General features: G+C 42.2%; 1 protein-coding gene across 7 annotated transcripts in view; it reads right to left on the bottom strand.

Annotated features, from left to right (window-relative positions):
* DNAH8 (dynein axonemal heavy chain 8) overlaps positions 1-13,911 on the bottom strand; it is a 333,661-nt gene that overhangs the window by 75,304 nt on the left and 244,446 nt on the right. For all 7 annotated transcript variants that reach the window (XM_042938633.1, XM_042938632.1, XM_042938634.1 and 4 more), the window contains 3 exons: positions 7,933-8,054; positions 4,495-4,613; positions 2,218-2,420 (listed from right to left, as the gene is read on the bottom strand). In XM_042938633.1, coding sequence (XP_042794567.1) covers positions 2,218-2,420; positions 4,495-4,613; positions 7,933-8,054 — 444 coding nt within the window. The remainder of the gene's footprint in view (positions 1-2,217; positions 2,421-4,494; positions 4,614-7,932; positions 8,055-13,911) is intronic.

Raw genomic sequence — 13,911 nt, 5'->3', positions numbered from 1 at the left:
AGAGTTCTGTATAAAATTCATTGGGTCCTGGAAGACTGGCAAGTTGCCATAAATACCAGAGCAACACAGCCTACCTTTAAGGTGGTTAGTAATACTTAACCATGAATAGTTGCCATTACAACTGGAAGCTCTTTACATGGAGTTTCAGGATCAAAATCAAATGTACTCTGTTTTAGTATCCTAACAAAGCAACCAACAGAAGCTTGAACAATTGTTGGAAAAACTTAAGTCATGGCAAGAAATGGAAATCACCAAATTGCCAAGCAAAGTAGTATGATAACATGTAATAACAGTAAAGGTGATAGCACAGTTCCAGCTAAATTTATTTAATGTCATGGTTATAATTTCTCCCAAAAGAAACCCTGAATTTCTTAATTCTGTTTTAAACTCTGGTCCTAGACAATAGCATTATTTTGAGGTCATTTGAAATGGTAATTCTAGTTGGAAACATGCCCATCTTCTAGGAACAATATCCCCTTCTAAGAAATGCCCCCATTCTAGCCCCACACATGTGCTTCCTGCTATGAATCCATCATCACAGCAATATTCATTGATTGGCCCGGAAAGGAACATGTGACCAAAGCAAAACCAATGAATTTCTTCCCTTGCTATTTGGACCTGGGGCCAAGAGAGTAAGGGGAATTTCCCTGGGAATGGTGAACTTACTAAACATATAAGCAGTGAAGCTCACAAGCCACCAGAGACCAAGAGTTCTGCCACATAGAGATTGGTGCATAGTAAGACAGGAAAAAGGAACCCATAAGCAGAGAGAAGTGGGGCATCTGGACAAAGCAACTGGACAAATATCCATAAAGGAATACATCTGAGGAAGATTTGGAAGCTACAAGGCTGCAAGAGAGGCATCACTCTTAGACCAATGAAGATGACTGGCATGTTGCCATAAATACCAGAGCAACACAGCCTACCTTTAAGGTGGTTAGTAAAACTTAACCATGAATAGTTGCCATTACAACTGGAAGCTCTTTACATTGAGTATCAGTGTTCAGACTGAAGAAAGTGACGATTAAAACATGGATCAATATAGAGTATAGAAGGGTATGGTGACAGTGAACAGAGAAAAGTCAAGATGAGAAAACAGAGAGTGATCATAGACCATGATACCCTAAGCTGATGGTTTGCAGTAATTTTTTAGTGCAGGACACATGGCATGGTGAATACTTGGAGAAGACTAAATTGATTTTATATCACATTATGTTAACTTACTAATAAACTCAATGTAAGTTTTGTTTCACAGGGTAGGTTTGGTTATGCATAATCAATCACCTTTATAATCTTTATAAAGACATAAATGAATTAACCCAATAAGGGATAGTTCCAGAGATCTGAACCTGAAAGATACCAAATGGCAATGCCAACAATATTCAGATTTCCAGACCATGAGGAGATGAACAGCCCTCCTACAAACAGCTATTCTATAAAAAGATGGCTCGATCTTCCCATACACCAGGTCCCTGTCCTTTGGTCATGCTGACTCAGTCACTGCTCTCACCACTTATGTGTTTCTAATTCCTTGCCCTGCCTCCTCCCCCTGGAGCAACTTACCTTGTATCTCCCACTGTCCCACCTACTAAAATCTCAACTCCTTTTTAGATCCTACTCAAAATACCATCACTGTGATGCCTCCCCTTTACCCCTTGCAGCCCGAGTAGCTCTGGATCTTGTAATCAGGTGTGTCTATGCCTCAGTTCCAGCAGTTGCCACAATTACATGTTTATGTATCTGTCTTTCCCAGCTATTTTGTGTTCGTCTCCGTGCTTCTTGAATCTAGCTTGCTGCCCGTACTAAAGAGTTATTGAAAGAAACTATGAATGAATAAATCCCAAATTACTGTGTGTTATAATAATGGTTATAGTTTTTCAATTTCTGACAAAATAGATTTTTTTGTAATTTTATACAGACAGGGCAATGGTTCTGTATGTTCATTCTTCCTAGTCTGCTATCCATGTAGTATGGACATCTGCTTACTACTTAAAAAAAAAAAAAATATATATATATATATATATATTTATATCATTATTATACTATATTATAATAATTATATAATTATAATATATATAATATTATATATAATTAGATATAATTATATAATTATTATATACAATATATATAATAAGAATCAGTTATGAAATTATAAGAGGCAATGTTTGAGGCAAAAATACAGAGGTTTTACTAAACTGAATAAATGTCTGATCATACCCAGCTTCAGTTTCTTGGCCAATGCATCAATTTGAATTGTGGGATCAGATCCCATGGACAGGAAACATATCAAAGGTGTCCTGGTATCACTTTCTTCCCAAGTTTTCTCCAGGTTTAGGATAACTGGTTCTGTGTACTTGTCCTCCAAAGAATCTGCAATGTATTTTCTTGCTTGAAAAACAGTACGGTCTGGGCACCAAGACCTAGAAATGAATACAAGTTATAGGAAAAAATTCAGTGTGTTCATTTTTCATTTTATTTAATTCTAAGCAACTAAAAAACATAATTAACTAGAAAAGGACAAAAAGCTAATTCCCAGATCTGCAGATCTGTGTAAGAAGGATGGGAAGGTTTCCCATCCCTGAATGAATACAAATTTAATCATGTGGTTTTGGTGCGAGGCACTGGGAAAAAATAGGCCAGAGCGGGTAAAAACATGGTCTGTTGTTAACCCAGAAGAACCCTTAGAAGCCAGTTGATCCAAATGTCTCATTTTCAGAAGACACACCAACTACACTGAAGCTTTAATTAGTTTTTTTAAAGCTTATTTTTAATGTTTATTTTTGCAAGAGAGAGCACATGCGTGAGCAGAGGTGGGGCAGAGAGAGAGGACAGGGGATCCGAAGCAGGCTCTGCACTGACAGCAGGAAGCCCAACACAGGGCTCGAACTCATGAACGATGAGATCATAACCCAAGCAGAAGTCTGATGCTCAACTGACTGAGCCACCCCAGTGCCCCTAATTAGTTATGTTTTTTTTAATCACATCAATGACTACCCCTGGTCACTGAGGCTATCTGCTTCAGGTAAGCAATTCCTTATTCAAACTAATAGGCAGGACCACATCTATTCTTTGATAAATACTTATCTTGTGCCCACCGCATCAGGCCCCACTTTAGGTGCTGGGGCTCAGCAGGGACACAAGGGGAGGTGTCCTCCACCAGCTCCCGAAGACAACAGGGGCCAACCCGCTGCACACTGTGAAGCTCTGCAGTGTTCAAGGGGAGAATTAAAGTGTCAAAGTTGCCAAAAGTAGGTTGATCAGCAAGCACTTATTTAATACCATCTGTGTAGCCTGCACTGTAGTAGGTTCTATACACAGCAACACATCAAAGAAATATCATTTACTATTTGATATTTTGGATCACAGACAAGCTCTACAGATTCTTATTTACTAGTAGACTACACTACTCGTTTGGCACAGATTCACTCTTTAAAGGATGGACAAAAGATAGACACATCTATTCCTATAAAAACAAGTAGCCCTGGGGCGCCTGGGTGGCCCAGTCAGTTAAGCATCTGACTCTTGACTTCGGCTCAGGTCATGATCTCATGGTTTGTGTGTTCAAGCCCCACATTGGGCTCCACGCTGACAGCATGGAGCCTGCTTGGGATTTTCTCTCTCCCTCTCTCTCTCTGCCCCTCCCCTGCTTGTGCTCTCTCTCTCTCTCTCAAAATAAATAAACTTTAAAAAAAAGTAATCCTTTCATACTCCATACATCACGAGGTCACCACTGCTGACCATTCTGATTACTCTCAAAGAGTGGACAAGTTTTTCTAAGAAATTCAAGCTCAGGTGTATATTATTAGGGAAAACAAAAACCACTCCAAAATAATCCTACATCTTTTTGTTGCTCTTTTGGTGGCCCCATCTCCCCACCTCCACCCTCCTGCCTTGTTCACAAATCACACACACACATACACCTTCCCATAGCCTCCTCCAGTAGCCTTCTTTGAGCTACTAGATATTTAGAAAACATGAAAAGTGAGAAGGAAAAGGAAGGCGAAAAGAAAAGAAAAGAAAAAAAAAGAAAAGAAAAGAAAAGGAAAGAATTTTCTTCCTTCACATCATATTTTAATAGCCAAAACAACATTTATACATTTCAATAGGCAATTCCTGTTTTTTTCCTCAAATAAAATTTAATTTCAGCTTGTAGACTAATTGCCTTGTAACTTTGTGAGGATTATTTTTTTTATCAAGTAAATTCAACAATAAGTGATTCACTCAGTGGCAAATGATGAACAGAGAGAATAATAAAGGCATATTTTTCATGTGTCTTCTGCTAAAAGCACTATCACTAATACATTCCCTGCCACCACCACCATTTTATTTGCTTATCAAGGAACTAAGGAATTGCCATCCCAAACCGCAATATGGAAGCACACACATTTCTTAGAATACCCACTGGGACATAGTGAAGTAAACTCACTGAGGTAACATCTGTAATTTGACAATCTGATGAGTGATCCTTCTAAGTCTGATAATACATATGCTCACCTGATAAGTAAAAGTTTGCGGCAGGAATCCAGTGAATCGTTATATCCATCAGGGATAATTTCCTCCTCTGGAGCATCTTTATCAAACCAGCTTTTCCATCCCTTCTCATTACGAGATATCTAAAATAAATAAGCCAATTAGCAAGCCATAGAAATATATACAATTGGAACATGTTGGAGAGGATACTGAGTAACTTTAGAGGGTCATTCTTCACAGGCAGATAATTTTTCAAGCATAACTACACAGTTTGCTTTTTTTTTTTCAGAATCAGTGACTCAAATAATGTGGATATTACTATTCCCTTCAGTTTTTCCATTGCTTTTCTACATTTTTCACGGAAATTAAGACAGTGTATCAATTACACTAAATGATCAGGGAGGAAAAAAACATAGACGGGGGTTTACAAACAACCTGCCAATATTAATAACATTTGGGGCCAGATTATTTTGGGGGAGTAGTCCTGCACACTGTCAGAATGTTAGCAGCATCTCTGGCCTCTACTCAGCCTCATCCCCAACTCATGACAATGAAAAATGTCTCCAGACATTGTCAAATGCTCTCGGGGCGGTGGCGGGGCTGGGGGGTGGCACAAAGCTGCCCTTGGTTGAGGACCACTGATATAGACCATTCTGATAACCAAACCTCTAAATGTTGACCTCTACTTAAAATAGTGGTAGATGACAGACTCTAAACTTTTATTTTCTTAGTGATTCCCTGCCTTGAGACCCCAAGCCTAAGAACAGAGGTCTGTCCAAGAGCTGGTCTGAAATACGTGTTCTTTCAGAGGCATGGCAAGAAACGCCAATTTTCAGAGGCATTAAAAGGCACTCCTTGAAGCCCACGTACTGACAAAACTAATTACAAAAACTATAGATTGATGAGCCCGATGCTGCAACAAGCAGCCGGGATTATTTTGACCATGTTTGTAAGCATGTTTTAAAAGCCATGGTAAGAACTACAAGCAAACGGCAAAAGCTAACAGAGCAGATACTGTGTGCCAGATCCAAGGATCGGACTGTTACCTGTATTACCCTCATTTCTCACTGAGGCACAGAGGGGTTAAATAACCGCCCAAAGTCCACGTCCCGCAAATAATTCATCATATAGGATATAGGCAGCACGCAAATGAACAGCAGAACAATTGCTCTGTAATGCAGTCGTTCCAACTTTGTCCCTGGGGCACTAAAAGGAGGAGGAGGATTTCTGAACTGTTTCACAACTGCCACCTTTCTCCTGAAGATTGTTGCAGTGGCTCCTTGGAGTTGACTGCTCTCAAAGAATCTGCCCTGCACATTTGGCGCCCCACCCTACTACACGGGTACCTGGGTGCTGCCCGCATCGCCCCCTGCAGCCCTCCTCCACAACTGTGGCTAGAGAGGAGGCGCGAGAAAAGAGAGGGTGTCCGTTCCCGGCTTACTGACCTGGCGGGCATCTGCTAATTTTGACTCTACCCGATGGAGCTTCCAAGCAAGCCCCATCTGTGATGGGCAATGGGATATCTTCCAGCCCCTGGTTGCTCACCTCCACTTCCCATCCCTTTTCCTGGCTCTATCAACAAAACCACTTCCAGGTGCTAAACAGTTCAGCCTGAGATGCCAAAGCAGGGCAGATGCTGTTTGAGATACTTCTATTTCTCTTCCTGACATCCATTCAGCTGGGAGACTGACCCCTTCTCCTTCTGCCCTTTCTTGCCACAGAGACCCCAAATCGATGGCCACCTGATGTCAGCTCCCGTGAACTTCTGCAACTTTCCTTAGGATGACCGCTCCCTCATTTCTGGCCCGTCCAATGGTGACTGGGAGAGAAATAACTCATGATGTCAGGGAAAGAGCATGAGGTCAGAGGACAGCTTTGCCATCAGTGGCTATGAGGCCTTGGGCAAGTACTTAACCCCTTTGAATCTGTTTTCTCATCTATAAAGCGGGGCCAATAATACTTCCCTTGCATGGTTATAGCTGTTGCAAAGTACTTATTCTATAGTTAAGCAGTAGTAGCGGCCAGATTCCTCACCACAGGTAATTAAATTCTAATCAACAGAGGAAACGATAATGCCTATCCCAGTGTCAACCTAACCCGCCAGCAGAGGATGCAATTGGTGAATGATTTATTTATTTATTTATTTATTTATTTATTTATTTATTTACTTATTTATTACTCCAGTGGTGCTCTGAGGTCTCCCTTACCAGTCCCAGCCAGGCTCAGACCACCTTATTTTCTCCCAGAGTTACTTGTTTGGGCTTGAGGGACTCATGTGTGGCTGTACTACAAAACAAAACTTACTGTCCATCACAGGCGGACCCAGCCATGGCTGAATAGGTAAAGAGTCTCCGTAATGTGTCAGAAATGCCACTAAACAGACACACCTAGTGTATGCTGGGCAGGGTGTGTGTGTGTGTGTGTGTGTGTGTGTTTGTGTGTGTGTGTGTGTGTGTGTGTGTAGAGGGGAGGAAATCAGTGATGACAGCATGAGGTCTCTACCAACTTGCATTGCACCCATTACCCCAGTTGTCTATCACCAGCACCCCCCAAAAAGATGATTTTCAGCATCTGCCATTGGGAAACCACAGGCCTTGCATCAGTGATAGGTGGTTATGACCAGCAGACCCCAGAAATAAACACTGATCTTTATGCTGAGTTGCACTGTTATTCTCCAGTGAGAACTGAATTCGACAACTAATCCACAGTAACAAATTTACATTTTCAAATAAGAAAAGCAACAGGTGAGGGGCGCCTGGGTGGCTCAGTCGATTAAGCATCCAAATTCGGCTCAGGTCATGATCTCACAGTTCATGGGTTTGAGCCCCGCATCGGGCTTTGTGCTGACAGCTCGGAGCCTGGAGCCTGCTTTGGATGCTGTGTCTCCCTCTCTCTCTGCCCCTTCCCATTTGTACTCGGTCTCTGTCTCTCAAAAATGAATAATGTTAAAAAAATTTTTTTAAAGAAAAGAAAAGAAATGAAAAGAAAAGAAAAGCAACAGGTGAATCAGGACATGTTCAGCATATTCACCATTTCCTTCACCATTTTATATTTTCACTGTGAAAATGATGATTTTTTTAAAAAGGTCCCATACCTCTTAATGCGCCTCAAATTCAAATGTGTACAATTTATTTAATTAGAAGCAGCAGTAAAAATGTAAAAACATCAACAGTCTACAGTAAAGGGACCACCCCCCTGTTCGGATTGTAACAACTTGAGTTAGGCAGGCTTATGAATGACCCATGCCCATTACACAGGAAGAAAAGGCAGTCACCTTCCCCTGTGACAAGGCTCTCTCTGATATTCCCCCTCCAAAATCTGCCCCAGAAAGCTTGGTGTTTTAATGCTACACTACTGCAGATAGCCTTTGGGTGAAGAAATTGTCGCCAGGAGGCCCCAATTAAAATGGCCCCGGGTACGTTTGGGTTTACAGATGTGCACTTTCATCCAGCCTTCTGTTACCTGGTTCATAATCTCTGCAAACTGTGGAAGTTTGCTCAGCTCCACAAGATTCAGCCAGGTCATATCAAGGATCCAGCGGAACGGCTTGGGAGGGCAGGCTTTCAGATCCAGAGCTGCTCCCCCTGGGGAAGGGCATCCGTAGAAATCAGGTCAGCTTGTGCTTCATTTTTAGACACTTATATTCCAAATAACAGACATGAGACAACCATATTACAGAGAAAATGGGAAAATAATCAAGACAGAAAATGTGGCTATCTTTTTGGAGTACATTTCCTCCATGTCTTAGTGTTTTCTTTTCTGATTTAAACCATCTTACAAAACACAGATGGCAACTTCTTGTCATTTCTCCCTGCACAGAATTTTTCTCAGGTGGTTGCAGTTGTTGGGGGTTTTATCGTGGTTTTTTTTTTTAACAATCAATTTAATGACATTTACAATTTTGATATCAGTGACTAGCTTGGTCTTTTTTTAAATTTTTTTAAATGTTTATTTCTTTTTGACAGAGAGAGAGAGACAGAGCATGAGTGGGGGAGGGGCAGAGAGAGAGGGAGGCACAGAATCCAAAGCAGGCTCCAGGCTCTGAGCTGTCAGCACAGAGCCTGACACGGGGCTCGAACTCACAGACCGCGAGATCATGACCTGAGCCGAAGTCGGACACTCAAACCGACTGAGCCACCCAGGCGCCCCTAGCTTGATCTTTTCATGTGTGGTTTCAAAAGTCACTTCTTAGTCCTCACTCCTCCAGAAGTTTGATACTCAATATTATTTTTTTACCAGGTCAAAAAGATGGATAGATGGAGGGCAGGAGGAATGTAAGACTTCTGTGGGTTTTTAAAGGAGTAACTCATGTTCAGATCATTTATTCATTCATTTATGTAACAAATATTTACTGAACATCCTTTATGTATCAGCATATGCCAGGCGCTGGGGATAAAGCAGAGAAAACCACACAAGACCCCTGCTTTTTAGCAGTCTGGTGGAGAGAATGAATTACACCATTGGATCCTGTTTTGAAGCCAATCACAAATCAAAAGAGCATCCTCAATGTGACAATCTTCCACCAAGACACATAATTATATTTACAATTTCAAAAAAAGTCCTCAATTGCATGTCTCTAGTAACATTGTATCATAATAACGCCAGCTATGCTGTTTAATTCGGATGTATGCAAAACAGTGATTCTGAACTTTTAAATCCTATTATCCTTCAGAAGAACTCATCAAATGCCTTCCACTTCCCCTATGACCTCTGGGCAAAAGAGGGGGTAGAGGGGACAGTGGTGGTGGGGGGGCATCTGCTCTCCCACTAGAACCTTCCTGAGAAGATGAATGAGCTGAAGTATTCTGCTCCTATAAATCCCTTTGCCCCCCTCTGGGTCAGCAGCTCTGAGCTCCAAAACGCCTTTAGAATGAGTAAACCTTCCTCTGCCACCTGGGGTAAGAGAAAGCCGTCCTCTAGCACCATTTCTGCTAGTACTGAGTTTACTGCAGGAGAAGCAACTGTTAGAGAGCATCACCTGCAGACTCAAGGGACTCTGCTTCTCTATCTTAGAGACCAACACATTTTCTTCTTGGTTCTTTCCAAAAAAAAAAAAAAGTTTTCAAAGACATCAGGAGAAGACATTTAGGCCACAACGAGTCTTTTCAAACATCTTGGCGTACCTCCCCTAACCCACAACAATCACAGCCCATCCTGCTCCCCAAGATATCCTGGCTCTCTGTGCCACTTGTTAGCTGCATAAACACAGAGACAAAGAACTCAATTTCTCTCCGATCCCCTCTTCTGTCAAACGGGTGTAATGATATAGAATCCACCAGATTGGTCGCTGTGAAGATTAAGTAAATTAATGTATGTAGAAAGCTTAGAAGAGTCTTGGCCCATAGTAAGAGCAACATTAGTTGTTAACATAGTAAACATTAATTCTCTGTTTTGGAAGGCTTGGAAGGCTCGGGTCCAATCCAACCTGGAAGGCAAGAGCAGAGACTCCCTAAGGTGTCTTTGTGTCCGTGGTTTATGACAAAAGAAAGAAGGGATCTTTCTAAAATAACCAGGCGGGGAAAATAGTTATATCAATTACTCTGTAACAAAGGATTGTCCCTGGCATCTATTTCATTTTTCAAAGTACTCTACATTCTCAGTTGAAGAAGAAAGTCAAAGGCACCTCTCAAATACTGCACAAAACAAGTAGGAATTGACACAAAGGGACAGTCATTCCTGGGGAATCAAATATTTCTGCTACAATAAATAAGTCTTCTTTCCCTCTTAAGTATGGAGTTAAAAATTATATATATATATATATATATATATATATATATATATATATATATGATCTAAGGGCTCTATTTGTTAACTCTGTAAAGAATATTGAAAACAAAATCATATATCATTTTTATGAAAATAATTTGGTTAAAATGTAAGACAGCTCAAAAATGATACAAACTTTATAATAAACCAATTTTGTCTTTAAAAAAAAAAACTCTTTTACTGCTGAGCTGATTGTACTTCTGTCAACCAAACTGTCATACAATCCAAATTAATCTTTTTAAAGCACTGCTCTGCTCATGCTACTTTCCTGCTCGTAAAACATTCGAAGGCTCCCTATTGCCAACTAAATTAAATCCGAACTCTTCTCACTGGCTCTCCTGGCCCTGTGCAATCAGGCTCTCCCTGACTCTCCAGTTTTATGAAATGGGGTCGTAGATGTGCTCTCACCACAGCCCAGATGTGCAGCCTTTTTAAATTTTTCAGTCACCACTCTAACCCTCCTGACAAATCCCCTCCTCACTGTGTCTTTCAGTCTCCTCTGATTTACACCTTTTCTGCGAAAGATCCAGTCTCCTTCATAGCTCTGGTTTGGCTGGGTGGGTGAGGGGAGAGACTGGTGGGTTGGGATTGTATCTTGATGGGGAGGGTGCCTCAGATCCGCATGCTGCCCTCCATCTCTGTCACAGGCTGAGGTCCCTGCAGTGCATCCTCTGAGCTATGACAAATGCTGCCTGACCTATGGGGACATTGGGCTGCTATCCACAGAGACTGGTCCTTTGTGTCCAGTTACAAAGCTCACCTGCCCTGCAGCTTCTTGGCCTGAACCCCATGCCTTTGCTGCACACCAGCCCTCTCAAGAGTCCATGCCCATCCGTGGCCACGCTCCTGCTTGCCAAACATCAGGCGCATCCATCTAGCCACTCCCCTCCACCAAAGCTGCCATGCACCTGCGAAGTGGGATGTGGCTCTGGGCAGAATACAGGGGCGTCTCCTGTCTGGATGTTTCTTGAGCACCCTTCTGTACCCACCCAAGGTTCTGCCTCAGGAGCCTGGGAAGAGGTAAGGATCTTGGCACCTGACTTCCTTCTACCTCTGATTCCTTCATCCTTCCCACAACCCATTATGGCCCAACATGCCAGGTTTCCTTCTTCTGTCTAAATCCTATCTGTCTCCTTCTCAGGGGCCATGTTGACAGATGGGATTGGGGAAGGAAAGCCAGCTCACCAACAAGGAAAGATCCAAAGTACACCTCCCTTCTCACTTGTATTCCACAGTTAGAAGGCCTTCCTACATTTGGGGCCCATTTTGCTCCTGCTGCTGCCTGGATTCCTACATGCTTCAATGTCCCTCCTCCCCATGGCCCAGTGTCCCAGACACTGAGGATGTGGCCCCAAGTCCAAGTGAGAGAGCTTCAAGGTGACTGAAATGAGGCAGAAGAAGCTTCTAGGTTTGGTGAATTTAGGTTCACTTTATTTAAACGTCCCAGAGACCTCAAACCTGTGGCCCCAAGTCCAAGTGAGAGAGCTTCAAGGTGACTGAAATGAGGCAGAAGAAGCTTCTAGGTTTGGTGAATTTAGGTTCACTTTATTTAAACGTCCCAGAGACCTCAAACCTGTATGCCTGGACCCTCTGTACCGCCTGCCCCACCTCTCCTGGGTGGTACTTATCACTCCCCCTTGGGGCCCCTCAGCCTCTTGCACATGGAGGTAGTGGGTGATGGTCTTTGAGCTCACATAGCTGGTCAGTGGCAAAGCCCGGCTCATTTCTCTGCTTCTTGGTCCAGCCCCCACCTTACTGTACCACGCTGCCTTATACCTACACTTTAAGACATCAGCTTCTCCAGGTACATTAGACCTGAGAAAAATACGAACCCAGTGACATAGTTCAGCTTCCTTTGAACTACAGGAAATAAAAATTCAAGGAAGAAATTTCAGAGAGTATGCAAAATTGTTCGCAAGGTTTCTACAACCATCATCTACCCTGACTCTGAGGAAGAAATTAACTAAAGTAGGGAAAGAACATGATGGAGTAATAAGAAGTAATCACTTACTGCCTGTTTGTTACAAATAGGATGTTGAGGATAGAAGCGTGTCACATCCTACCACCTCGTAGTATGAATTTAGAAATAGTCGACGTTTTTTGTTTTGTTTTGTTTTGTTTTGTTTTGTTTTTCCTACATGATCACTTTCGTTCTCATGGCTTTGGCTGTTATTTCTATGCCTATCTTAACAACTGTCTGACTTCTTCTAAACTGTCTGGCCTATCCTTTCTAACTGTCTGCTGGATATTGCAAATTCAACACGTGTGTGTAGTCACCAGAGCTGTGCAAAAACACTCAGCTTCCCCTTCCTCCACGCACACAGGGGAAGGGCACGTCCCTGCTCTCTTTGAAGTTAGTTGCGGCTGTGTGTCTTGCTTTGGCTAATGAAAGATGAGCCTTTAAGTGACATGTGTCGCTTGTGGAGTAACTTTTAAAAGCCAGCACACAATTTGTCTTATCCCGCTCCTCTGCCATAGTAATTATAGAAGCAATTCCTGGGTGACCATGACAAGCATGTTGGAAAGAAAACAAATGAGAATATATCTTTGTTGTGTCAAGCCACGGAAAGTTTGGGTTTGGGATTGTTTTTATGTCCACAAAACCTGGCCTATTCTGAAAGAAACTAGGTCCCCAAATCACATTCATTACTCTTCCACTCTGACACCTCTCAAACTAACCCCTCTTTCAATCAACCAGACCAAATCTTTACATAGACCAGAAATCTTAGACTCATTTCTGACCCCTCTCTTGGCTCTTACATCTGGCCCACTGCCATTTTACTTCCACGATCTCTCATGTGTGCTTCTGCCTTTATATTCCCATTGTCTTGGGGCGCCTGGGTGGCTCAGTCGGTTAAGCATCCTACTTCCGCTCATGTCATGATCTCGCAGTTCGTGAGTTCTAGCCCCGTGTCGGGCTCTGTGCTGACAGCTCAGAGCCTGGAGCCTGCTTCAGATTCTGTGTCTCCCTCTCTCTCTACCCCTCCCCCACTCACACTCTGTCTCTAAACAAACAAACAAACAAACAAACAAACATTATATTCCCATTGTCTTTACCCTGGGCTGACCATGTAGTACCTGTGGCTGGGAAGAGTATAATAAACTCCCTTGAACCTCTTTTCTCCAACCCCATACATGTCTACTGGAGTCATCTTCTTAAAAGATAAGAGGTTCCTGAGGGACCACATCACCACCTTACACAACTCCTTGTTTCTCACCAGATCAAGAAAATCCTTCCTCTAGCAATCAAGGCTCACCATTTACACGCCCCACTCATTCATTCCTTTTCTTGTGCTGTTCTGTTTCAGCGTGGAATGGATCTTTCACTTCTACCTATCCTTCAGAGTCCTTTTTAAATGCCACTTTCTTCTTTTTGTGGGGAGAAGGGCAGACAGAAAATGATTTATTAAACTTTATACAAAGAGAAAAAAAAACATAAGAAATAGAATGGTACATTTTTTCCCATGTATCAACTAATCTGAAAAATTCATGGCTTAACCTGCAACAGTATATTTTCCAAAGAGTTCTTACTGACCTCACCAACCATATGTCTCTCCTTTCTTTTAGACCTAACACTTTGTTTTTAGCTCTCTCTTTTTTTCAGAGTTTATTTTTATTTATTTTGAGAGAGAGAGAGAGAGAGAGCAAGCAGTGGAGGAGCAGAGAGAGAGGGAG

The sequence above is a fragment of the Panthera leo genome, chromosome B2 (assembly GCF_018350215.1).
Source record: "Panthera leo isolate Ple1 chromosome B2, P.leo_Ple1_pat1.1, whole genome shotgun sequence".
In the NCBI taxonomy this organism is placed as follows: domain Eukaryota; kingdom Metazoa; phylum Chordata; class Mammalia; order Carnivora; family Felidae; genus Panthera; species Panthera leo.
Note: the sequence above shows the minus strand (reverse complement) of the source record. Positions and strands in the feature narration are given on the sequence as shown.